This window comes from Corythoichthys intestinalis, chromosome 12 (assembly GCF_030265065.1).
Source record: "Corythoichthys intestinalis isolate RoL2023-P3 chromosome 12, ASM3026506v1, whole genome shotgun sequence".
Taxonomy (NCBI): domain Eukaryota; kingdom Metazoa; phylum Chordata; class Actinopteri; order Syngnathiformes; family Syngnathidae; genus Corythoichthys; species Corythoichthys intestinalis.
The window spans coordinates 28632947-28656812 of NC_080406.1; the positions used below are offsets into that span (position 1 = coordinate 28632947).

General features: G+C 39.5%; 2 protein-coding genes across 6 annotated transcripts in view; one reads left to right on the forward strand and one right to left on the reverse strand.

Annotated features, from left to right (window-relative positions):
• Window positions 1–8386, reverse strand: part of traf3ip1 (TNF receptor-associated factor 3 interacting protein 1) — a 43591-nt gene extending 35205 nt beyond the window's left edge. For 2 of the 4 annotated variants that reach the window (XM_057852965.1, XM_057852964.1), the window contains exons 1-6: window positions 8141–8386; window positions 5720–5788; window positions 3130–3291; window positions 2777–2905; window positions 2265–2687; window positions 2115–2186 (exon numbers count right to left, since the gene is read on the reverse strand). In XM_057852965.1, coding sequence (XP_057708948.1) covers window positions 2115–2186; window positions 2265–2687; window positions 2777–2905; window positions 3130–3291; window positions 5720–5788; window positions 8141–8263 — 978 coding nt within the window. In that variant the 5' untranslated portion in view covers window positions 8264–8386. Of the gene's footprint in view, window positions 1–1984; window positions 2006–2114; window positions 2187–2264; window positions 2688–2776; window positions 2906–3129; window positions 3292–5719; window positions 5789–8140 lie in introns of all 4 variants that reach the window. The other 2 variants (XM_057852963.1, XM_057852961.1) reach the window with 2 other exon arrangements.
• Window positions 8387–8862: 476 nt separating this feature from the next.
• LOC130927258 (TRAF3-interacting protein 1-like) lies at window positions 8863–23374 on the forward strand. Of its 2 annotated transcripts, none has more exons than XM_057852952.1 (13): window positions 8863–9014; window positions 14944–15012; window positions 15077–15238; window positions 15341–15469; window positions 18499–18892; window positions 19056–19076; window positions 19155–19257; window positions 21404–21490; window positions 21578–21701; window positions 21784–21820; window positions 21896–21969; window positions 22309–22520; window positions 22720–23374. In XM_057852952.1, the coding sequence occupies exons 1-13, from the start codon at window positions 8883–8885 to the stop codon at window positions 22880–22882; spliced, it is 1707 nt and encodes a 568-aa protein (XP_057708935.1). In that variant the 5' UTR covers window positions 8863–8882; the 3' UTR covers window positions 22883–23374. The 2 variants fall into 2 exon arrangements, with proteins under 2 accessions (XP_057708935.1, XP_057708936.1); XM_057852953.1 differs by having other exon boundaries at window positions 19176–19257.
• Window positions 23375–23866: the final 492 nt, after the last annotated feature.

The following is a 23866-nucleotide window of genomic DNA, read 5'->3' on the forward strand; positions in this document are numbered from 1 at the left end:
TCAAACCATTGTCCTCTTTAGACCGTTGTAAAACTACAACAAAAAAAAAGTACACAAGCATTGCATTAGCAACAATGTTAGCTTAGCACGCTATACAAGTTCACTAAACATAAACAAAAATCGTCTCATACAAAAAATATAACATTTCGCTTACTAATATAATTAATACTAATATGTACATTCTTTACAACAACCATACTTACGGACAAATCTTGTCCAAGGATCATATAAGCACAACATTACAACGTAGGCGTCAGCCCGAGACGTCGTGCAGCCATATTGAATTGGCAAAAAAACAATAAACCATGTCGCAAAGCGACCACAAGAGTTCGCTGTTAGACAGCACAAAAAGTCTTGCTGTAAAATTTACCAAAAGGCAGAATACTGCCTGAGCGGGACATGTGCGTTAATTGCGTCAAATATTTTAACGTGATTGATTTAAAAAATTACCGCGCGTTAACGCGATAATTTTGACAGCCCTAATATATATATATATATATATATATACAGTGATACCTCAGCTCACGAACGCTTAAACTCACGAACTTTTCGCCTCAAGAACATTAAATTCGCGAGCATATAGTCTCTGCTGACGAACTAGTTTTCGGCGGACGAACCAATTCACGCGGTCGAAAAGCGCCACGAGAAGCTGACGCAGGCTCACGGCGTCCCAGTTCGTCCCCTCACTTTCGTTGAGTGCGGACGTGGTTTGTGTTTGATAGACATTTTGGACCATATTGAGTGTACTTTTGCTATTATGGGACCGAAAAAGAGTTACCTACAGTCCTTATGGAAGGTGACTCGTGTTACCAATTCGCCCTCGACTGGTAATTGGCGGTGCTTTCAGCTTCCCACCGTAGTGAGAAGTGGACCGGCGAGTCATGTTGGCTCGTTGTCGTCGGTTGTCTTCGGTTCGCCCGATTTCCTCTCCAGAAAGGTGGCGGCGTGCATACAAACACCCAGAGGCGTCGGATGGCTTTTTGTGGGCACTTTTATTAACAACCAAAAGCATGTGGGGGGCACAGCAGTGGAGTCTACGCTAACTGCGCACTTTGCCGGTAACACTCTCCTTCCAAACAGTAACTCCCTCCCTCCCTCCTCCTCCCACTCCATTCCATCAAGCCATCAACTACCATCACAAAGGTAAATAAAACGACTTTATTATACAGTACAGTTTATTTCTTTAATTATAATACAATAGCACATTTATTATACATAAAATAAGGTATATTTTTGTGTAGTTTTAAGGCTTATTTAGTAGAAAATTATGTTTTATGGGGACCTGGGAACGGATTATTCTCATTTTAATGGTTTCTTATGGGAAATAAATGTTCGGAAGACGAACTTTTCGCCTTACACACACTTTCTGGGAACCAATTATGTACGTGAGCTGAGGTATCACTGTATATATATATATATTTTTTTTTAATAAATGATTTTTAAGCACTTCAAATGTAATAATTATGATCAGTTTTAAACATAACTGTCCCACTGAATCATTTTTAAACAAGAATAAAGTACTGTAGTAGTTGGAGTGAATCACTTCTGGCGTTTATTTTATATGTCTCCAACGCCCCCCCCCACCCCCCAGACAGCCCGCACTTCCTTGCATTAACTGTTTAACAAGTTAAACGATGATTGACAGATTGCTGCCCGTGTGAAGTCGGCTTCTTTGGCCAGATCAAAGCCATCGTTAACTTTAATAAGCAAGTGCCGCAATGACTAAGAGCTGGGAGAGGGGGTGAGGGAGGCTGTGCGAGGGAATGAAGCAGAACAAAGGTTTGTGGTTTGGGAAAAAAAAAAGCCTGCGCACATCCCGATAGCGATGTTTAAACGATATAACATTCAGGCTTAGTGACAATCGAATTATGTTCATCACCAGCAGACACTAATTGATTAGATGGCACTCTACATTATGGCAACAAAATAGCCACACTACAAAACTCAAGCCAACACTCTGCCATTATTCTACTGGTCTGAATACCTCATCAGCTGGCTCTGGTTCCTTCCAAGGAGAGGAGTGGCAAAGAAAGAAAAGTTCTTACAAATAATTTCTAATATAGAAATTGCTATCAAGTCGTATTTAGTGTACGATTGAAAAGCAAGTAACTTACAGCTTGTGGAAGCTCAGCTGGTTTTCTGGGCTCTTCCTCAGTGGGTTTTTGTGGTCCTTCTGAAATTCTATCCTGCGTGTGCAGACATTTATTTTCATATGAGAAACATTTATTGGCAACAATAATATTTTTCTTGATTTCCTGACATACTTTATTACTCTCTCTTTCTTTACTTCGGTTCTTTTCTTCACTTCGGTTCTTTTCTTCACTCTCTTTCCGTCTTTCTGCCTCTTTGTCTCGTTCTCGTCGTTTGTCCTTGCTCCTTTCAGCATCCCGCTGAGAATCTCTCTCTCGTATTCTGTCTCGACTCTTGTCTTTATCTCTTTCATGGTCTTTATCTTTCTCCCTATCTATGTCTTTTCCTCTCCCTTTGTCTTTATCCTTGTCCCGTGTTCGTTCGCGACTCTTGTCCTGGTCGCCGTCTTTGCCATGGTCCCGTTCACGCCGGTGGTTCTTGCCAGAACGCTCTCGTTCGTGGCGGTGGTCTCGTTCGACATCGCGACGCTGCCTCTCCGACTCTCTGGGATGGTCCGGGTCCTTGTCTTCTCTACTCCCGCTGCGCTCGATCCTCTTCTTTTCATGATTTAGTCAACACCGACATTAATGTTGAATATTTAACAACAAAGACAATAGAAATTGATTCACAAGACTTGATTAATTACCTCTCGATCCGCTGACTGATGTTCACGTCCCTCTCGATTTTCTTTGTCTTGGGACTTAGACGTGGCCTTAGTTTTTAAGTCCACCTTATCTCCGGACAGTACTCGTTTCACTGCCTCCTCACTTGAAAGCTATAGATGAAATACCCTTTCAATGAACTAATTTTAAAACAAAACTACAGGGAATATTCAACAAAACAACCGCTTGCTCCCCAGGTGCCAATTTATCTACATGTCCACCCACTCCTGGGTTAATTTTAATGACTTCATAGTTCTCCCTGAGGTTTCAACTTTATCCAAAACATTCATACGGTCCATAACAAATGTGATGTGTAATATGGTCCTAACGAACAAACCTTGTTAAGGCAACACTTGGCAATAGCCTGCAGCAGCTCGTTAGTCTTGTCAGGCTCGTGGCCGGCCACAATGCGTGCCGGCTTTGCAGCAATCGGCTCTCCGCTGACGAGGGTCACGACGTCGATAGCTTTCTGAAGAAAAGCGATTTTAGTCTCTTTGTCCTAGAAGACAAAAAAAGACATTGTTCCTCATTAAAATTAACTATATTGGGTTTCAAGTCAACACCTGTAACATCGGAGAACTCTACCAACTGTGTCACATTGAGACTAAACAACCAGCCTGGATTTACAAGTAACATGAGAATAGCTTTTGTGATGTTGATTGCCTTATTCGCAAGTAAGTGAAATGCCATAATGCTTCAAGGCTGATAGACCCTGAACAAACTCCAGGTGACAGTTAACTCATTGGCTGCCACTGACAGCGCTAAACCTTAGCAATTAAACCACTAAGGTTTACTGAATAATGAAGTGTGGGAATACAGTGGTACCTCTACATACGAAGTTAATTCGTTCCAAGACCTTGTTTGTAAGTCCAAATGGTGGTATGTCGAGCAGGACTTTTCCCATAAGAATACATTATAATTCCATTAATTTGTTCCACAGCCCGAAAACCTGAGGACACTAAGTCCTTAAAAAATACTGCTTGTACTATTACAAATAGCAATTACAAATAGCAACGGAAACTAATTATAAATAAAAAAATCGGAATAACAATATATTAATAATTCCTGTAATAATATAACGAATTGGGTTGTAATGTGGCGGACATGTTTTGCGTCCTGTACCTGAATGCACCGCTGACGTGACAGACGGAAAGGTGCGATAGAGATTTTACTCTCTCTTTTAATGTTTTGCTGTTCGCCTTCAACTGCGACAGTAGGGGTGTTGTGTTGCACAAGTTCTGAGATAAATGATTAAAAACCTGACAAAGCTGGCGATTTCTTTGGCGACATTACCACAATATTGTCACCTTAACTTATAAAGACTGGCGAGCGGAGGTTTGTGGAGGACCGTCGAGATCGTAGACATTCTCCGGCCGTATTGTCGCGCCAGTTCACGGATACCCACAGCACGCTCATGTTTTTCTTTCATTTCCATCTTTATTTCAAAAGTAATCATCACCTTTTTCCTTTTTTCACCACTTGCACTAACCTTTTTGGAAACTAAGCAAAGCAATGAAACTGCGGTGCGGTCATAAATCGTCGTATTTCAAGCATGTCGTCGGATGTAGAAATAAATTGCGAGTAGGCCTGTCGCGATAACAAATTTTAGTGTGCGATAATTTTTTTCATAAATTATTGCGATATGCGATATTATTGCACCCCCCAATTAAAAAAAAAAAATTACAATAACACTGTGAGAATACAGTATATATTAATAGATCATGTACACCCATTTAAATGCAATAAATGTTTACTCTTAAATTCAAACATACTTTTTAGGAAAAGACAACAATATTAATACTGCACAGAAACACAGAAGAAATAAAATGTGTTTTTTAAGAAAAATAAAATTCCACTTAATAATTTAAGCACCTAGGCAAATGAAAACGTTTCCCCTCATAGCTTCTGGTATGGCGTTTCATGTGTAATACAGTGGTACCTCTACATACGGAGTTAATTCGTTCCAGGAGGTTGTTTGTAAGTCAAAATGGTCGTATGTCAAGCAGGATTTTCCCATAAGAATACATTATAATTCCAATAATTCGTTCCACAGCCCAAAAACCCACACTACATCCTAAATAAATACTGCTGTTACAATTGCAAATAGCAATTACAAAGAGCAAAACAAGTAAAATATGAATAAAAATCAGAATAACAATAATATAATAATAGCAATAATAACAATAACACAGTACAGTACCTGTAATTATGTAACGAATCCGCTTCTAATGTGGCGGACTTTTTTTAGTGTACCTGAACGCACCGCGTAATGTGGCGGACTTTTTTTAGTGTACCTGAACGCACCGCGGGGCTGACGGTGAGCAGGAGAGTGCTATTTTACTTTCTGTTTCGATCCTGGCGTCAACAGCAGCGGGCACTCGGCGAGTTGATGGAATAAATGATTTGAAACCTGACGAAGCTGGCGATTTCTTAGGCGATGTTACCACAACAAGAACTGTCACCTTAACTTATAAAGATTGGCGAACGGAGGGCGACCGCCGGCCGAGATCGGCATTCTACGACCCAGTTCATGGATGCACACTTATATTTTGCTATCATTGACGTCTTCATTTCAATGGTAAGCGTCACCTTTTTTTTTTTTTTTTTTTCTCTCCACCTGCACTAAACTTAAACTGCACTAAACTAAAAACAGAACTAAAATGCATTTTGCGTAGTTGGTAACAAGGAAGCCGAACTCTTAACAGCACGTCAGGCGCACGCGCGCACGCAGGTGCACGCGAGGCGATAAATCGCAGCGGAAAAATGATCGCCTTCATTTTTATTTACCGTGCGATAAATGGAATTATTGCATATTGCGACAGGCTTAATGGCGAGTCAAATTTTACGTCTGATGTCAAAAAGATTGTGTGTCGAAGCGATCGAATTTCGATGTACCAATGTACATATAGAAGGAACTTCAACCTTACCTTTACATTATCTGACTTCAATTCACTGTCTTTGTAGAGTCCCTTCAGGAAACCAGTAGTTCTGATGATCTGAAATGAAGACGAATGATTTGAATAATAGTCACTTTTTGTATTTTGCACACCTGCGACTTCTTTAAATTGTCTGTAGACTTCTTTAAAATAGTTGCAAATGCTGACACATTGTGGTTCATCAAATATGCATGCGCACACAGTGAAATACAACACTAACTAACTGAAGAAGAGTGTGGGTGTCACAACTTAAAAGTGGAAACTTAAATTACACTGCACTTCACACTTGACTGGGTTGTTTGGTAAATCATAGGTATAAAATAAATGGGTCCTAAAATGGACCCGTGAGGCATCCTGGTGTGCATTGTTGTTTTACTTTTTCAGATTCAACAGAAAGTGACCAAAAATTGCCCCAAAATCAACAAGAGGTGAACTGACTTAAACAGGATGTGCCTCAAAATAAACAGAATGTGACCTGAAATGCCCCTAATACATCAGGAAGTTACCTAAAATTTGATGGCCATCTAAAGTATGTCACTAAATCTGCTTATTACCACCTAAAAATATAGCCAGAATTAAGGGGCTTCTGACTAAACAAGACATGGAAAAACTTATGCATGCATTCATTTTCAGTAGATTGGACTATTGCAACGATATATTTACAGGTCTTGATTTAGAGAAAAAAAAAAAGTCAGGAAGCTGCACCTTGTACAGAATGCTGCTGCCAGAGCCCTTACAAATACAAGGGAACTGGACCACATTACACTGGTTGTGAAATCGTTACACTGGCTTCCAGTGAGTCAAAGGATAGTTTATAAAATACTACTGCGCATCTACAAAACACTTAATTGCCCTGGACCAAAATACAGTGGGGAGAACAAGTATTTGATACACAGTCAATGGGAAAACCCATTGGCAGTGTATCAAATACTTGTTCTCCCCACTGTATATGTTTGATTTGTTGGATCCCTATGAAGCATATAGACACCTAAGGTTGTCTGGAAATGGTCTCCTGTATGTTCCAAGAACCAAGCAGGGTGAGGCAGCATTTAGTTATTATGCTCCTTACCTCTGGAAAACGTTACCTGAAGGTCTGAATGTGCTCAAACTGTTAGCTGCTTTAAATCAGGGCTAAAAACGCTTTTGTTTATCAGAACATACTAATAACTGCCTGTATGTTTCAAATTTCAAGCTATTTGCTTTTTATTCATTTTCTGGTTTATTTCAATTTCTGATTTCACTTTAGTTTGTGCCCTTTTTTAAAATTATATTCATGAGTTATTATTATTTTTATGTACAATTTTGTTTCCTGTTTCAATCGTCTTTGTTTTAACTTTCTTTTGATTTAATGTGACTTGTACAAATCATTTAAATCTCTGCTTGTGGATATTCATGTGATGTTAAGCACTTTAAATTGTCTTGTGTTGAATTGTGCTATACAAATAAAATTGTCTTGCCTTGCCTAACCCTTTATTGCCAAATGTATCACATTTGGTACACCTAAAATTTCATGATTTTGAGACTAATTCAGAATTTTGACATTTCTTTTTGGGGGGGGGGGAAAAAAAGATGGATGCAAGTCAACACACGCATCTGCAGGTTCCATGAGAAAAAAATACAGGATTTAGCAAGGGTTATAGATATGAGAGCGCTTATTACACATTCATTTTGACTTTTCTTTTTACAAATTTGAAAAAAAAAAAAGGTTTTGGGCTTTATTTTTCAAATTTTGGGATTCTCTGATAATTGCTTCATGTCGCAAGTATTTAATGGCTAAAACAGTCAAGTTTATCGACCAGCAAATTATTGTATTTTCTTGTTTAGAAACAATTTGTAAGACTGATGACACCAGGTATTTGCCTACAGTCTATATTTTTGTAAAGGGCACCTTAACCTCAGCACACGCGCTTTATTCCCAGTTGTGTATTTGAAGTGTTTCTGAACTGTTTATTACTAACCATCGTGGGACCACCATCACCATCCAATCTACAACAGCAAATGTGAGAATTAAATGCTGCTGAGAGTAAATCTGAGGTCGGATTGTAAATCAGCTGGCTGCTCCGTTGTTCTCCCTAAAGCATCTATCTACCAACGCTTGACGACAACGTTGTTTGCGTGGTGGCAATGGCAACGGGACTACATAACCCAAAATCTAGCCTCTCGGACGGAAATAGGCATCGTTTGACGAAAATGTGCGGAAGAAGCCCAATAAGGGGTTTCATCTTGTTAAATGTGTTTTCTAGTTTCAACATTACATTCTCGGAGAATTAAACCAGCTAAACTGTAAGACTGGCTAGCTCGTGAGCTTGCGAGTAGACCCATTTCTCATTGGCTGATATTTTGTATATCAAATGAGCAGTATCCTCATAAAACGTCATACTCGGAATAGAAACACGACAGCATCATTCTCACCTCAGTGAAGATGTCGTGCAGATATCGAAAAGGTGGTTTGCTGAGCAGTTTTTCAGTCAGCGGTGGTTTCTTAATCACCTTTCCAAGCGTGTCTTGGGTCTTTTTAACAATTGCTGCGTTCATTGCAAAAATGTTTTTTTTTTTCTCTTTTCAACAAAAGCTAAATTAAATGGAAAAAACAACAAAATACATATAAGCGCGGCTTATTTACTACCAAGTGGGCTAAAACTTCGCGCTTGCGTACTTGAGAGGACGACGCATTCGCGTTCGCTTCTTATTCTACGGAAATTTCAGGTAGTCCGTGTCCACCAAGGTGGCGAGACTTCCCTCTGTCGGAACCCACGGCAAGTACAGTGCTCACACTCATTTGATTCAAAAACGGTAAAAACAACAAAAAACATAAAACCAACTAAACAAATACATTAAACTTTACACAGTTGACCTACCTTGTTCATATAATCAAATCCACGAGTCGTGAACGTCCTGTTTCCGTCGTGGTTTTTAAACTATACCCTACTTATAGGTCACACCGTTGGAATAAAATGCCACTCTTCAGTCTTCAATGTTTTAGATCATGACGTGTCGTCACATGCAGTATGACGACATCTGTCGTAGACGTGACAAAACAAAGTCCAATTAATAAATTCCACTGTTTTTTTTTTTTTTTTGTGGCAGGTTTAGATAACCCCTAAATAACCTTTGATTAAATCCATTTGAAAAAAAGGATAACCTTTGTTGTACAATGGCAACAATAAACAATTTAATAATCAAAAAGACACAAAGCACGTTGGGCAAAGTGATAAAGAAACCGGCTCTCACTGAAAAACTACTAAGCAAGCCGCCGTTTCGATACTTGCACGACATCTTTACAGAGGTAAGACTAATATACAGTGAGAATAATTAGCTCACGTTGAAAGCCTCGCAAACTAACAAGCATTTCGTGCTTGCCTTGTACGCTCACAAATGTATTTACTGAGTTAAACATGAAGTAACCAATAGGTGGGGCCGTTGTCTTGCACAAGCCTAAAGTGGATAGCTTTCCATAACATTTGCACAAAATAGGCACCACGATACTTCCATTATGATTTAATGACAAACTGAAGGCTGCAATTTTACACAGAATCAATGGCAGTCTTGCTCTTTTCCAATGGTACTAGTCCTTCTAAAAAAAACATTAGCATATTGTGATAAAGTTCATTATTTCCTGTAATGTACTGATAAACATTAGACTTTCATATAGCCTATTTTAGATTCATTACACACAACTAAAGTAGTTCAAGCCTTTTATTGTTTTGATATTGATGATTTTGGCAAAAAAGTCCAGAAAAAAACAAAAATCCCTATCTAAAAAAATTAGCATATCATGAAAAGCTACTCTAAAGAAGCTACTCACCTAATCAACTGAATCAACGAATTAACTCAAAACCCCAGCGAAAGATTCCTGAGGCTTTTAAAAACTCCCAGCCTGGTTCATTTCTCAAAACCGCTATCATGGGCAAGACTGCCGACCTGACTGCTGTCCAGAAGGCCATCATTGACACCCTCAAGCAAGAGGCTAAGACACAGAAAGAAATTTGAGCAAATAGGCTGTTCCCAGAGTGCTGTATCAAGGCATCTCAGTGGGAAGTCTGTGGGAAGGAAAAAGAAGAAGAGGTGACTGCACCCTGAGAAAGATTGTGGAGAAGGGCCGATTCTAGACCTTGGGGGACCTGCAGAAACCTGGAAATGGGCTTCAGGTGCCCCTTTTGAACCTGAAACAGCGGCAGAAGCGCCTGACCTGGGTTACAGAGAAGCAGCACTGGACTGTTGCTCAGTGGTCCAAAGTACTTTTTTCAGATGAAAGCAAATTTTGCATGTCATTCGGAAATCAAGGTGCCAGAGTTTGGTGGAAGACTGGGGAGAAGGAAATGCAAAAATGCCTGAAGTCCAGTGTCAAGTACCCATAGTCAGTGATGGTCTGGGGTGCCATGTCAGCTGCTGGTGTTGCTCTACTGTGTTTTATCAAGGGCAGGGTCAATGCAGCTAGCTTTCAGGTGATTTTGGAGCACTCCATGCTTCCATCAGCTGAAAAGCTTAATGGAGATGAAGATTTCATTTTTCAGCACGACCTGGCACCTGTTCACAGTGCCAAAACCACTGGTAAATTGTTTACTGACCATGTCATTACTGTGCTCAATTGACCTACCAACTCTCCTGACCTGAACCCCATAGAGAATCTGTGGGAAATTGTGAAGAGGAAGTTGAGAGACACCAAACCCAACACTGTGGATGAGCTTAAGGCCACTATCGAAGCATCCTGGGCCTCCATAACACCTCAGCAGTGCTACAGGCTGATTGCCTCCATGCCACGCCGCATTGAAGCAGTCATTTCTGCAAAAGGATTCCCAACTAAGTATTGAGTGCATAGCTGATATAATTAATTGAAGGTTGACTTTTTTTGTATTAAAAAACACTTTTTTGTATTGGTCGGATGAGATATGCTAACTTTCTGAGATTTTTGGTTTTTCTTGACTTTTTTGGCAAAATCATCAATATTAAAACAATAAAAGGCTTGAACTATTTTAGTTGTGTGTAATGAATCTAAAATATATGAAAGTCTAATGTTTATCAGTACATTACAGAAAATAATGAACTTTATCACAATTTCCTAATTTTTTGAGGATTAGTATAACAGTTAAAGCAACACTAGGTAACTTTTCAACCTTTATAAAATATTGTCATAACATTTTTGATGATATGTCGACCAGAGGTGGGTAGAGTAGCCAAATTTGTTTAATCAAGAGTAGTGTTACTTAGAAATAATATAACAAAAGTAAAAGTAGTCGTCCAAAGTAAAAAAGTATTTGGTGAAAGAATACTCATGTAAGGAGTAACATTGTGAGTGACTGCTTATATTTTTGTTGGATTTTTTTTTTTAAACAATGGTATGTCTTAACTGAGCACAAAGTTATGTATATGAACTGTTGTCATAACGATACTGTACAGTAACCCATTACATAACCACATTAAGCCAAAAAAAAAAAAAAAAAAAAATCATTAAATTCCAATGACAGAAATAAATTACATAAATGAAGCATTATTTGTCCAGGTGTGCCCTCTGTTGGAGAAAATAGTTCAGAGTTTAAATAGTGAAGAGTTCCTTCATAATTATTCATTCATTCATTCTCCATGCCGGTTTATCCTCACGAGGGTTGCTGAGGTGCTGGAGCCTATCCAAGCTAACTACAGGCAGTAGGACACCCTGAACTGGTTGCCAGCCAATCACAGGGCACAAGGAGACATACAACCATTCACTCACACACACACACCCACACCTACACCTACCTACGGACAATTTAGAATGCTCAATCAGCCTTCCATGCATGTTTTTTGGGATGTGGGAGGGAACCGGAAAGCCTGGGATTGAACCCTTGATCTCAGAACTGTGAGGCGGACGTGCTAACCACTCAGCCACCATGCCGCCTCCTTCATAAATACTATTTTGAAAATAAAAGGATCATATCTCCGGTTTTCTGTGGTCAATTGCTGCCAAATAAAAACTGGGAGAGAGGTTAAAATCCGCACTTTTGAGTCATGTACAGGGCAGAGCTCTATATCAAATACTTCATTTATTACGGTGCTTTAAAGACACCACATGATTGAACAGGTTGATGTAAAGATGGAACAGCAAGCTTGCATCTGATTGGTATATTGGAGTCATGTGATTATTGTTGCAACGTCTCATCAGTGAAATCGGTAGAGCTACTTGCTACTACTACAGCTGCTTCAACTACTTGGATTGCTGGCCCCAAAAAAATCTAATATGAAGTATAAAGACGAAAATTGCAACAGCTCTTGTGTAGCCCAAAGTAGCGGTTTAAGAGTAGCGGTTTTTTCTTCACAAATCTACTCGAGTAAAAGTAAAAAGTATAGCTTAGTACTGTAAAACTACTCTCAAAAGTACATTTTTCTCAAAAAGTTACTCAAGTAAATGTAACTGAGTACATGTAACTCAAGGGCGTAGGTTCGGTCTCAATATTGGTAGGGACGATATAACAGCAAAACCTGCATGTACACTTTTTTGCTGGGGACGGAACATTAATAAGACCAAACAGATTGGATGAAGGGGGTCAGGGCTACATTTCTCACCAATATGAATCTAATAAATTGGTAGGCTAATGATCAATGCAAAATAAATCTGTATTGATTTATACCAAATTTCACACTGCAAATTTATAACGTCTTAATCTGATAATTTTTCTTAAAACTAGTAGCATAATTTTCTCAATCTTGTTTTGAGTGGTAAAGATTAGTTAAGAGATTAATATGTCAGATTATTCCACTTAATAAAGTATATATTACTATTTGTTCTTATTAAACCGATATATCTAGACCAGGGGTGGGCAAACTATTCCACAAAGGGCCGCAGTGGGTGCGGGTTTTTGTTCATACCCATCATGAGGACAGCCTTTCACCAATCCGGTTTCGTACAAGTGCAATCAGTAGATTTCAGTCAGGTGCTTCTTGTTTCCACTGATACCTCATTGGCTAAACTGTCTGTGCCGAATAAGTTTGAACAAAGACCAGGACCCACTGCGGCCCTCGAGGACCGGTTTGCCCACCCCTGATCTAGACGTTGGTCATTTTTCACCTAAGTCCAGAAAAAAATGGGTAACACTTTATAATAACTATCCGTTTAGTAAACTTTTGATAAATGATGTATTGTTGATTTGTGAAGTATTTGTTAACAGTTTGTTACGCATTTACAGGGTGTTCTTAATCTGAAACACAGTTTGCGTAGAAACGTTTCAAGTTTTTGTGTGTAACGTTTGGCATTCCTATCTTTTCAGGTTAAGAAATGCCGTTCACTTCAAAAGAAAAGGCATTTTGATAAGGCATTTTGCAGGCAGCTCTCATGTTGCACATTTATCAAAATCTGCCATAGAACCAACAAATATTTGTACTTTTCTTTGTATATTTAACCAATAAAACTTGACCTTCAACATAAAGTGTATATAGTTTTATTAAGATCCATCAACTAGCATGGGCATTTAGAATGGGTTCAACCATATTGGAACACCCTGTAAATGCTTAACAAACTGTTAACAAATACTTCACAAATCAACAATAAATCATTTATGAACAGTTTACTAATGATCTATTAACTAGTAAAACGGATAGTTATTATAAAGTGTTACCAATGTACTTTTTGCTTAAAAAAGAGAATATTAAGCCGATTTTCAGCAAGCTGTTTTTCTCAATTAAAAAAAAAATCTGAGTAAAATTTACTTGAACCATTGGCAGATCTTTCACTTATTTCTAGTAGATTTACACTGAAAAAAAGGAATTTAAGTAGTTTTAAGGAGATGTGTTTTTGCAGTGCATATGTGTTGGTTTAGGTGATACACCGTTCAATTCAAACCTTTGTTTTCAAAAACTACAAAAGAAACATTGTGAAAACTTCCAGGATAAATGTCTGTATTTTATTAGCAAATTTAAAATTGCAATATTTGAACACAAATTATATTAACACACACAATAAATACAAACCTGTTAATAATCTCTTAACTACCCAGAAATTTGTTCAGGTAAAACACTACTGTTTTGTCCACAGGCACAGCCAAACTTAACAAAAATGAAAGCCTGTTTGGGCTGCTTTATGAACACATAAATAAAAATGAAAATATGGGAAAAGGGGGTAAACCTTAGTTCACTACATTTTTCACCCTTTAATTAATGCTATCAGTAGAAAGCACATAGAGGAGGATATTTCTCTCAAAGCAACTTCTTACTCGAGTTTGGGAAATTTACACAGATTAATGTGATGCTAACTCTGATGCAGGTCGGACTTTCAGTAGCAAAATTAATGTTTCCCACCTCCACAACATTTTTGACATTACTTACAGTGGCTGCTGCTAGCGGAAAAATACTGGATTTCGTGCGTGTATGCGTGGGGGGGGGGCATGTCAGCAGCCAATCAAACGTGCTTTTGAGGAAAAAAAAGGACTGACACATTCAGCAAGTAAAAAAGGCTCAATGTAAGTCCGAACATAAAGAAAGTAATTCATTCAATAATGGGCGGGTCAGTTCTATCCTTACAACATATGGGAAGACAATCTAAATGACCTATATAACTGAAGTCATTATATAATGCAAATAAGGTTGCTTGAAAGTTGGTGGGGACAATTTGAGCATCCTGAAAAGTTGGTAGTGTTATGTCCCTTCTGTCTCTATGCAAACATACGCCCTTGGGCATACGTCACTACCCCCTTTCCCAATTTATTATAAAGACTGAAGGCGATGCTAATGCTTTCGCGCGAATTCTGCAAAGATGGCAGAGCAACAGAGATAAGTTTTGTCTGAGGAGGAAAAAGAATGGGCAGCTACCGGGATGTTTTGTCTGAGGAGGAAAAAGAATGGGCAGCTACCAGGATATACAGAATATCCAGTGGCCTGGCTTTCACTCACTGGCGTTCGGGTGGGGCGGGAGGTTTAGCCACACTAAGCCACAAGGTTGCTAACGGTTGTATGCTATTGTTTAGTTACAACTGGATTCATCACCTTATTACTTTTCATCCTTCACACATCCTCTGGAAACAGAAATGTTGTTTAATTCATCTGCAGGTGACTATGCTGGTGTGCGCGGGTCTTCATGGGAAACACAGTCTTCCACTACCGCTTTTGTCCACCGGCATCGCTAAAATCGACTAAAACTTAAAAAGTTACCAAGTGTTGCTTTAATAGTTTAGACGTAGTATTGGTAGTTGGTTACTGTAATTCAAGTCCTGTCGAAAAGTTCAAAACAACCATCTGTCCATCCTCAGGTCATCAGGACCACAGGTTTTATGAAAGGCTTGTACAGAGAGAATGAATTGAAGTCTGAATGCATAAAGGTAAGGGTATTCACATCAATAAAACTTCCTGGAGAAAATTGAATGTACTGTGTTTCCTTTATAGGACAAAGAGATGAAGATGGCCTTCCTTCAGAAAGCAATAGATGTTGTGGTACTGGTGAGCGGAGAGCCACTCTCTGTGAGGCCAGCGCAAATCGTTGCCGGTCACGAGCCCGAGAAGACCAACGAGCTTCTGCAGGCTATTGCCAAGTGTTGCCTTAACAAAGTTTGTCTAACTACAGGCTGTCCTTAAAGTTGTGGAAATATCAATATTGGGCCTTCAAAAATTGCTGGAATGATCATGATGGTCATTTGACTTGATCTACAGATGTCCAGTAAGGAGGCCGTGAAGGCAATAACTGCAGGAGAGAAGCTGGAAGTGAAGGCAAAGGAGAGAACATTCAAGGCACAAGACAAGGAAAATCTCGAAGGACGTGAATGTCACACAGACAAGCCGGTATCCTCCACATTTCTGATTTTAAAGAGCATATTTTATGAAACTAAGGGATGTCCTTGATCTGATCACGTGATAGGAAATCAGGCACGATTGCGTTATTTTCAGATGATGGTATTATTGGGTTAAAAAAAAGAAGAAAAAAACGTTTTTTTTAAATGCACTTTTAAAATAAAGTATTAACTCATAACGGAAGCAGACATCTAAGCCATTTGACAACAACCTTACCAGTTGAAATGGATTTGTTGTTTATAACTGTCAATGGCAGTGAATGAGTTAAGGGCAAAAAGCAACAAAATAATCCAGTGGTAAAGGGTTTGCAAAATATATTGATTCAACTTCACTAGTTAAACTAAGAATCAATTACAATATCCTTGTAATTACCTTTCAAGCACTCCATGGCCTGGCCCCTCCCTACCTATGCAATCTCCTCTGTATTAACTGTCCCCACCGGTCACTTCGCTCCTCCTCTATCCTCCACCTTACAGTCTCCCGTGTCTGTCTCGCCGCCTTCGGTTCCAGAGCTTTTAGTCACTGTGCCCCCCAGCTCTGGAACTCCCTACCCATCGATCTTCGCAGTATATCTACCCTCTCATTTTTCAAATCCAGACTCAAAACACGCCTGTTTACACTTTTTTACCCACCATGATCCGTATCACGGTTTTATCCTGACCTCTTAAACTTTCTATTTACTCTTATCCTGTTTTGAATCTAATTTTATGATTGTTTTGTCATTCCTGTTGCGCTAATGTGTTCCCATCTTTCTTGTAACGCATCTCTGCGTAACTTGAAAAGCGCTCTAGAAATAAAATGTATTATTATTATTTATATTTACACTAATCGAACAAACTTTGGAGAACAAAGAGAAAATGTCCAGCGATAGAAAGAATGTTAAGAAAATCACAACCAAAATAAAGTGGTACCTCGACATACGGTTGCTTCGACATACGATCCTTTTGACATCCGACGTAAAATTTGACCCGTCATTTGTCTCGACATATGACGACATGCCCGAAATATGATGATTTATGACAGCCTCGCAATTTCAGTTTTTCCGCAAGACGGACGCACGGTGGATTTTCTTTTGAGTGAGATTAACATGGGTCCCAAAAAGGTTAGTGCAGATGGTGAAAGAAGGAAATTATGAAGGAAATGATAGAAAAATATGAGCATAGTGTGCGCGTTAGTGAACTGGCTCGACACTATGGCCAGTCTTTGTCAGTTAAGGTGACTATTAAAAAAAAAACAAATGCTTTTTTATTTCCAATTTATTATTATTATTGTGACATCAGCAAGAAAGTCGCCAGCTTCGTGAAGTTTTTTATCATTTATTTCAGAAACTGTGCAACACAACATGGCTTCTGTCTGCCGTAGCCGATGCCAACAATAACATGAAAACAAACAAAACCTTCCCACTCTACTGCACCCCTCTCTCTCCCTTGTCAGTCACACGGTGCATTCAGGAACAGCATGCAAAACACAAATGCCACATTACAACCCGATTTATTACGATACTATTATTATTATTATTCCAATTTTTATTTATAATTTTTATGGTTTGCAATGTGTAATTGCTATTTGCAATTGTACCAGAAGTATTTATTAAGGATTTAGCGTAGGTTTTTAGGCTGTGGAACGAATTAATTCAATTATAATGTATTCTAATTGTAAAATCCCGTTCGACATACAACCATTTCGACTTACAAACCAGGTCCTGGAACGAATTAAATTTGTATGTTGAAGTACCCCTGTAGCTCAATTTATCAGATTGGATGACCAATTTTATTATTTTATATAGGTTTGTTTATGGAAAACAAAATATTTAAATGAAATTTGTTTACGATCTTAGTTTGTCTTTCACAACTGATTTGCTAACAAAAAAAGATTTGTGATTTTTTTTTTTCCCCTTTGCCGAAAGACTCGAAACCACTGCTGAACTAATAACTCTTTTAAATGGCTATAATGTTGGGATAGCTTTGTTCAAATTGGGGAAACAATGACATTTGGATATGCATTTTTTTGCTGTCTTTAATTCCTTTCCGAGGTATCGGATCGGGAATCGGTGTTGGCAGATCTTCAAACTTGCATGCAAAAATATGTGGTCAGGGCATCCCTAAACAAAGTTCTTAGTACCGTTTTTCAGGGAACTTTACTAGGGGTGTGACAAAATATCGAAATGGTGATATAATGTTATACTTTTCATTCCAAAAGGTTATCGATAGGCTTATGCCAAGAATCAAGATAGTGTTTTAAAAAAGTGTAAATGTTTAAGAAATGAAATAAAATACGGTTACAAGTTGCTACCAAAATCTGTCTCAACTCCATGGCTGCCATTGACTGCGCTCCACGCCCAGTCCATTAAGACTGAGAAGGGCGAATGAGCATTCATTCATTCGAAACCAGAGCATTCACAGTCACCTTTTACAATTTTTCGCTAATTTACAGGTCACTTTTCTGTTCATTTTAGGCATTTGCAGGTCACTTCCTGTTGAGTTTGAGTCACTGCCTGTTCATTTGGGAGATTCCCTAGTCACTTCCTGTTATGTAACCCAAAATCAACAGGAAGTGACACAAAGAAATGTGTCAAAAATCAAAAATCAAAAGAAACTGACCCTGAAATACCTCAAAATCAATAGGAAGTGACTGAAAATCAACAATCAATGATCTGACATGGCCCAGAATTACCTTGCTGCCACTGACGACCATAGAAGTAGTAGGGGCCTTTTTGAAGTGGGAGGGGTTCATTTCCTGCTACCCTCCCAGTTCAAATGGATTGGACGTCTGCTAGTGATAAATCATTCAGCAGAAGGATGAAGATAGCTTGTTTTTCTGTTTATTAGTTGCTTTGTAGAATATCCTATAATGATTTCCTGACCGATGTATCGATAATCGCTGTATCGCCATATTGTGAGATTATTGTGAGCTTTGTAACGTATCATATCGTGAGGTACCAAGAGGTTCCCACCCCTAAACTCTACATACAATGCTGAGCAGTCAATCTTTTGCACATACATTTCATCTAACTATTCCAGGAGAAAAGACTGATAGAACACACCGAGTGCAGGTCAGAGAGGGACCATGACCCGCCTCGAGAGCAGGAGAGGCAACGTCGAGAGCCCGAGAGGGAACACCGCCGTGACAGGGAGCGTTCCGCCAAGAACCGCCACCGGGAACAGGACAACCCTAAGGATGGCGACCAAGAAGACAAGAGTCATGAGCGAGACAAGGAGAAAGATGACGCACAAAGCATCGAGAAGGAGAAAAGTCAAGAGAAGGAAAGCCACAAGACAAGAGAGAAAGAACGGGAAAAAGCCAAAGGTGGAGAAAGAGAGAGACACAAGTCTTCACTGTCATGGACCACTAGTCCCACAAGAAACAGCCAGTCTTCCGCTGCCAGAGGGCAAAGACGAAAAAACACTATTGGAGGTGAACTTTCCATTCCCTATTATGTAAATGTATTGTAATATCAACCTGGTTTTCTTGGTAGAAAAAAATGACTTGAGGAAGTTGATGTTTCCTGTCATGCGTATTTGCTTCATTCTGTTGTCCTAGTTTGGGAAACCCAATTTGCTTCCTCTTTTGTCAACAGATGAATCAGACTGTGAAGGCGGTAAGTATCCGTGTTTCAAGACCAGATTTCATGAGGTGCTGGAAATTCCATATTGAAAGAAATTTTGCCCTCGCAAAGACTCGTCGTTCGTTTTCACAGACCATCAGCAGACGCAAAGTCTTCCAAACAAGGAAGGCGGAGATACCGCCGGTTCCTCGCTTCCCCCTGAAGCGCCACCCAGGTGTGTAGCAATGACACCAAACTTGGCATTCGCAGTCAATCTAGTCAATGGTGTTAATAGGGTCTCTTCTGACTCCAAGCAAGAAAACCCCGAGGCCCACCCGTGTACCCCGCAAAAATGTGTTTTTTTTGCACACATAAATAAATGCACAATAAATAAGTGAACAATGTATAAGGTTACATCAAAAGAAAAATAAAATTGTCAGACAATATACAGTGAGGAGCAAGTATTTGCACACCTTGGGATTTTGCAAGTTCACCCACTTAGCAAATAGGTAGAGGTCTGAAATTTCAATCATAGACGCATTTCCACTTATACAGACACAATTTTTAAAAAATCCGGAACTCACATTGTATGATTTTTCAATAATTTATTTGTAATTTACTGGGGTTCATAAATATTTGTATCCCTGAGAAAATCAATGCTAACATTTAGCGCAAAAGCCTTTGTTTGCAATAACAGAGGTGAGACGCTTTCTGTAGTTCTTCACCAGGTTTTCACATATGGAAACAGGGATTTTGGCCCATTCCTCCACATTTTCTCTAGATCCAACAGGTTTCGGGGCCATCATTGAAAAACACCCATTTTCAGCTCCATCCAAAGATTATCTATTGGATTGAGGTCTGGAGACTGGCTAGGCCACTCCAGATCCTTGATATGCTTTTTACGCTGCCACTCCTTGGTCATCTTGGCGGTGTGCTTCGGATCATCATCATGTTGGAAGATCCAGCCACGACTCAGTCATCTTCAAGTCTCTGACTGAGGGAAGGAAGTTGTGACTCAAAATCTGACAATACATTTCACCATCCATCCTCTGATTTATACAGTACAGTCGTCCTGTCCCATTTGCCGAAAAGCAGCCCCAAGTGAAACTGAAAGCATGTGGTTTCCACCCCATACTTCACAGTGGGGATGGTGTTCTTGGGCTTGTACTCATCGTTCTTTTTCCTCCACACACGAGTAAAGTTTGCACCAAAATGTTCTACTTCGATCGCATCTGACCACATGACTTTCTCCCACGACCCCTCTGCATCATTCAGATGGTCCCAGGCAAACTTCAGACGGGCCTTCACATCTACTGGCTTTAACAGGGTAACCTTTTGAGCAATGCGTGATTTTAAACCATTGCACCATAGTGTTCTACTGACAGTAGCCTTTGAAACTGTGCATCCAGCTCTCTTCAGGTCATTAACTAGCTCCTGCCGTATATATTTAGGCTGAGCCCTCACTTCTCTCATCATGAGTGCTGCCCCACGAGGAGAGATTTTACATGAAGCCCCAGTCCGGGGCAGACTATCAGTCATGTTTAGCCTTTTCCATTTCCTAAAAATTGCTGGAACGGTTGATTTATTCTCACCAAACAGCTTTCCAATTGTCCCACAGCCTTTTCTAGCTTTGTGGAGCTCAACAATTTTTTCTCTGGTGTTTTTCGAAAGCTCTCTGGTCTTGCCCATGGTACCAGTTGGATTATGACTGACTGTGGGGTGCACAAGTGACAATAATGAGCTCAAATGAGTGGTGGGTGGGTTTTTACTCATGGGGTAAAGGTGGATATGTTTTTAAAGGTAGACTGACTTTGAGTGTCATAATTATTGCCGATTCTCAGGGGTACAAATACGTATGAACCCCAGTAAATTACAAATAGATTATATAAAAAAGTAATACAATGTGATTTCTGGAGATTATGTCTTGATGAGTGGAAATGCATCTATGATTGAAATTTTAGACCTCTACCTATTTTCTAAGTAGGTGAACTTACAAAATCACAAGGGGTGCACATATTTCTGCTTGTCTCTGTATATAAAACATTTTAATAGAAAAAGAATTTATAGCATGAATAAATAACGGGAAAAAAACATAAATTACACATTTAAGTTTCACTTTTCACGAACTTCACAGGCTCCAATGATAGCATCAAGTGAAGGTTGCTACGGCAAATGGGGTAGTGCCCCAAAAGGTGGGGGATTTGCTACTGCTACTGTCATTTCAAATGGCTTATTTTTATCATATATGTGGAGTACATTTTGGCCGCCCTCAGGTGCCCCTTTATTGGCCAGGGCCCCAAGCAACTGCCTGGTTTGCCTGTTCGCTAGCCCCGCCTCTGAATCTAATGGGTTTGACACATTTTGAGTCATTCTCGCAACAGCCGAAATTCGCGGCCCAGCAGTGCTCGCCAGGGTCCTCCACGAGTCAAGAAACAGGAGAGCTTCACTGAAGTGGTTCCAGCTGATAGGTGACATCACTACATTTTTGGTTCACAGGATTTCTGATGTTCAGTACATCAAAATATGAAATTGGTCTCCTCCCTTATATTTTCCAGGCTTTCTAGTGTCAAGTCATCAGTTATCCGAGATGGCAAAAAGCTTTCAGACGATGAGGACGAGGAAGACGAGCAGTTTCTGGTAGCGGAAGCGGCCCCCGAACCTGCAGATACGCAGGAAAAGGTACGGTTTGAGATGAGACACAAACATTTACATTGACTGTGCCACCGTTCACATTCATCATGGTGTGTCTTTTTGTTTACAGGAAGCTGCACAAGACCTCAACAGTGAAGAAAAACATGGTAAACTCACATCATTTTTCCCCTTTTGTTTCAAATTTGCACCAACTGTCACTCATCTAAATTCTGTCCATGCAGGTGGACTCGTGAAAAAGATCCTCGAAACCAAAAAAGACTACGAGGGTTCACCATCCTCGAGTAAATCCAAAGAGGTATTCTTGTAAATCTGCCTCAAACGCTCAATTGGCCTCTCAAACACATTTCTGAAATGCCTGCGAATGGTAATTGCATCGTGCAACGCTGGTTATTGCCAGCGAGGGAGTAAACAAACTTGTTGGTGCAATTATGTTGCTCTAGAAGCCCCAAAACGTTCCCCTTCACTGAAGCCCAAGGTTGAATATTCTGACAAGCAAGCGTGGCTTCTAATAGACCACACACATAACTCAAGCACGCATAAAGATGTCTGGAGCTGAACTTCTTGTTTCATTCTATTCAAGATTGTTAGGTTTTGGAGCTTACTCATTTGTTGCCCTATTCTCTTCCATATTCAGAAGTCTGAGGAATCTCGAAAGCAGGATCAGGATCTGGTCACGCGGGAGATTGAGCGTCTGCGTGCATCCATCCAGTCTGTATGTCAGAGCGCGCTACCTTTGGGTAAGATCATGGACTACGTGCAGGAGGACATCGACGCCATGCAAGCGGAGCTGCAAAGCTGGCGGAAGGAGAACAAGGAACATGCGCAGGCTTTGATGCAAGAGCAGAAGTGAGTATATGCAGTTCACACTAAGTTAAATGCAAAGGTGGGTATTAACACTAGGGGTGTGACAAAATATTGAAATGGTGATGTATCATGATACTTTGTATCCCAAAAGGTTATCGATACTGTATGCTCCTGCCAAGAATCGAGATATTGTTTTGAAAAGGTGTCAATGTCTAAAAAAATGTGTTTGTGTTTGTTTCAGAGCGACAGACCTAGCAGTTGAACCTCTCAAGGCAGAACTGGGCGAGCTGGACCAGCAAATGAAAGATTACCAAGACAAAATTTGTGCTGTGCAGTCTAATATACTAATGAACGAGGAGAACATCCAGAAAAAGTTGGCTGCCATCATCTCTCCCAGATCCTGAAAAGACAAAACCTTTAAAAAAAAAAAAAAAAAAATTTATGGTGCCTCCCCCACCAAGTTTTGGGCACACCTCCAACTGGTCGGCAGCCAATTGCAGATACAGATCGGTCATGTGGATTACATGTTTGAGAAAAATTTTAGGTCAATTTCAGATAACATTTGTGAGAAATTTAATTGATCTAACATTTTGGGAATGCAGCCTGATGAAACTTTGGCAGATGGTAAACATTCTGTCAAAAATAGTCCGATGTTGATGCTTTTTTAGCCATTTATTACACGCCAGTTAAGCTAAATGGTAAAAGTGAATACACATAACAATGAAAATTACACATACTGTTCTTTAAAATACAAAATAGACTTGGTATTCCTTCATTATTAGCTTAATGCTAATATACAATAAAATCTACCGTTAGCATGCTAAGGAAAATTAGCATTGTGTTGTGGTGCAGTGATCTCTTGTTTTTCGTGGTTAATGGGGGACCCCCCCCTGCGAAAATGTATATCAAAAATAAATTTAAACATTTTTCTTTGGTGTGTTCAATGTATTTATTCAGATTTAACAGCATTCAAAAGAGATACACATAAGACATGTTTTTCCCCAAAGTATAATAAAAAAAACAAAATGAGAGAAAACACATGCATATGTGTAAATAAATGGTTTTTAAGCACTGCAAATGTAATAATGGCATAAATTAAATATATATTAGGAGTGGGGACCTCTTGGTACCTCACGATATAAGATTAGCGATACAAAGCTCATGATAACGATGAGCTCAGGATGTCGCAATTATCAATACATTGGTCAGGAAATCATGATAGAATGTTCCACAAAACAACTAATAAACAGGAAAAACAAGCTATATTCATCCTGCTGCTGTAAGTGTATCACTAGTTGACGTCCAATCAATTTGAACTGGGAGGGTAGCAACAAATGAACACCTCCCACTTTAAACAGGCCCCTCCTACTTTTGTGGCCGACAGTGGC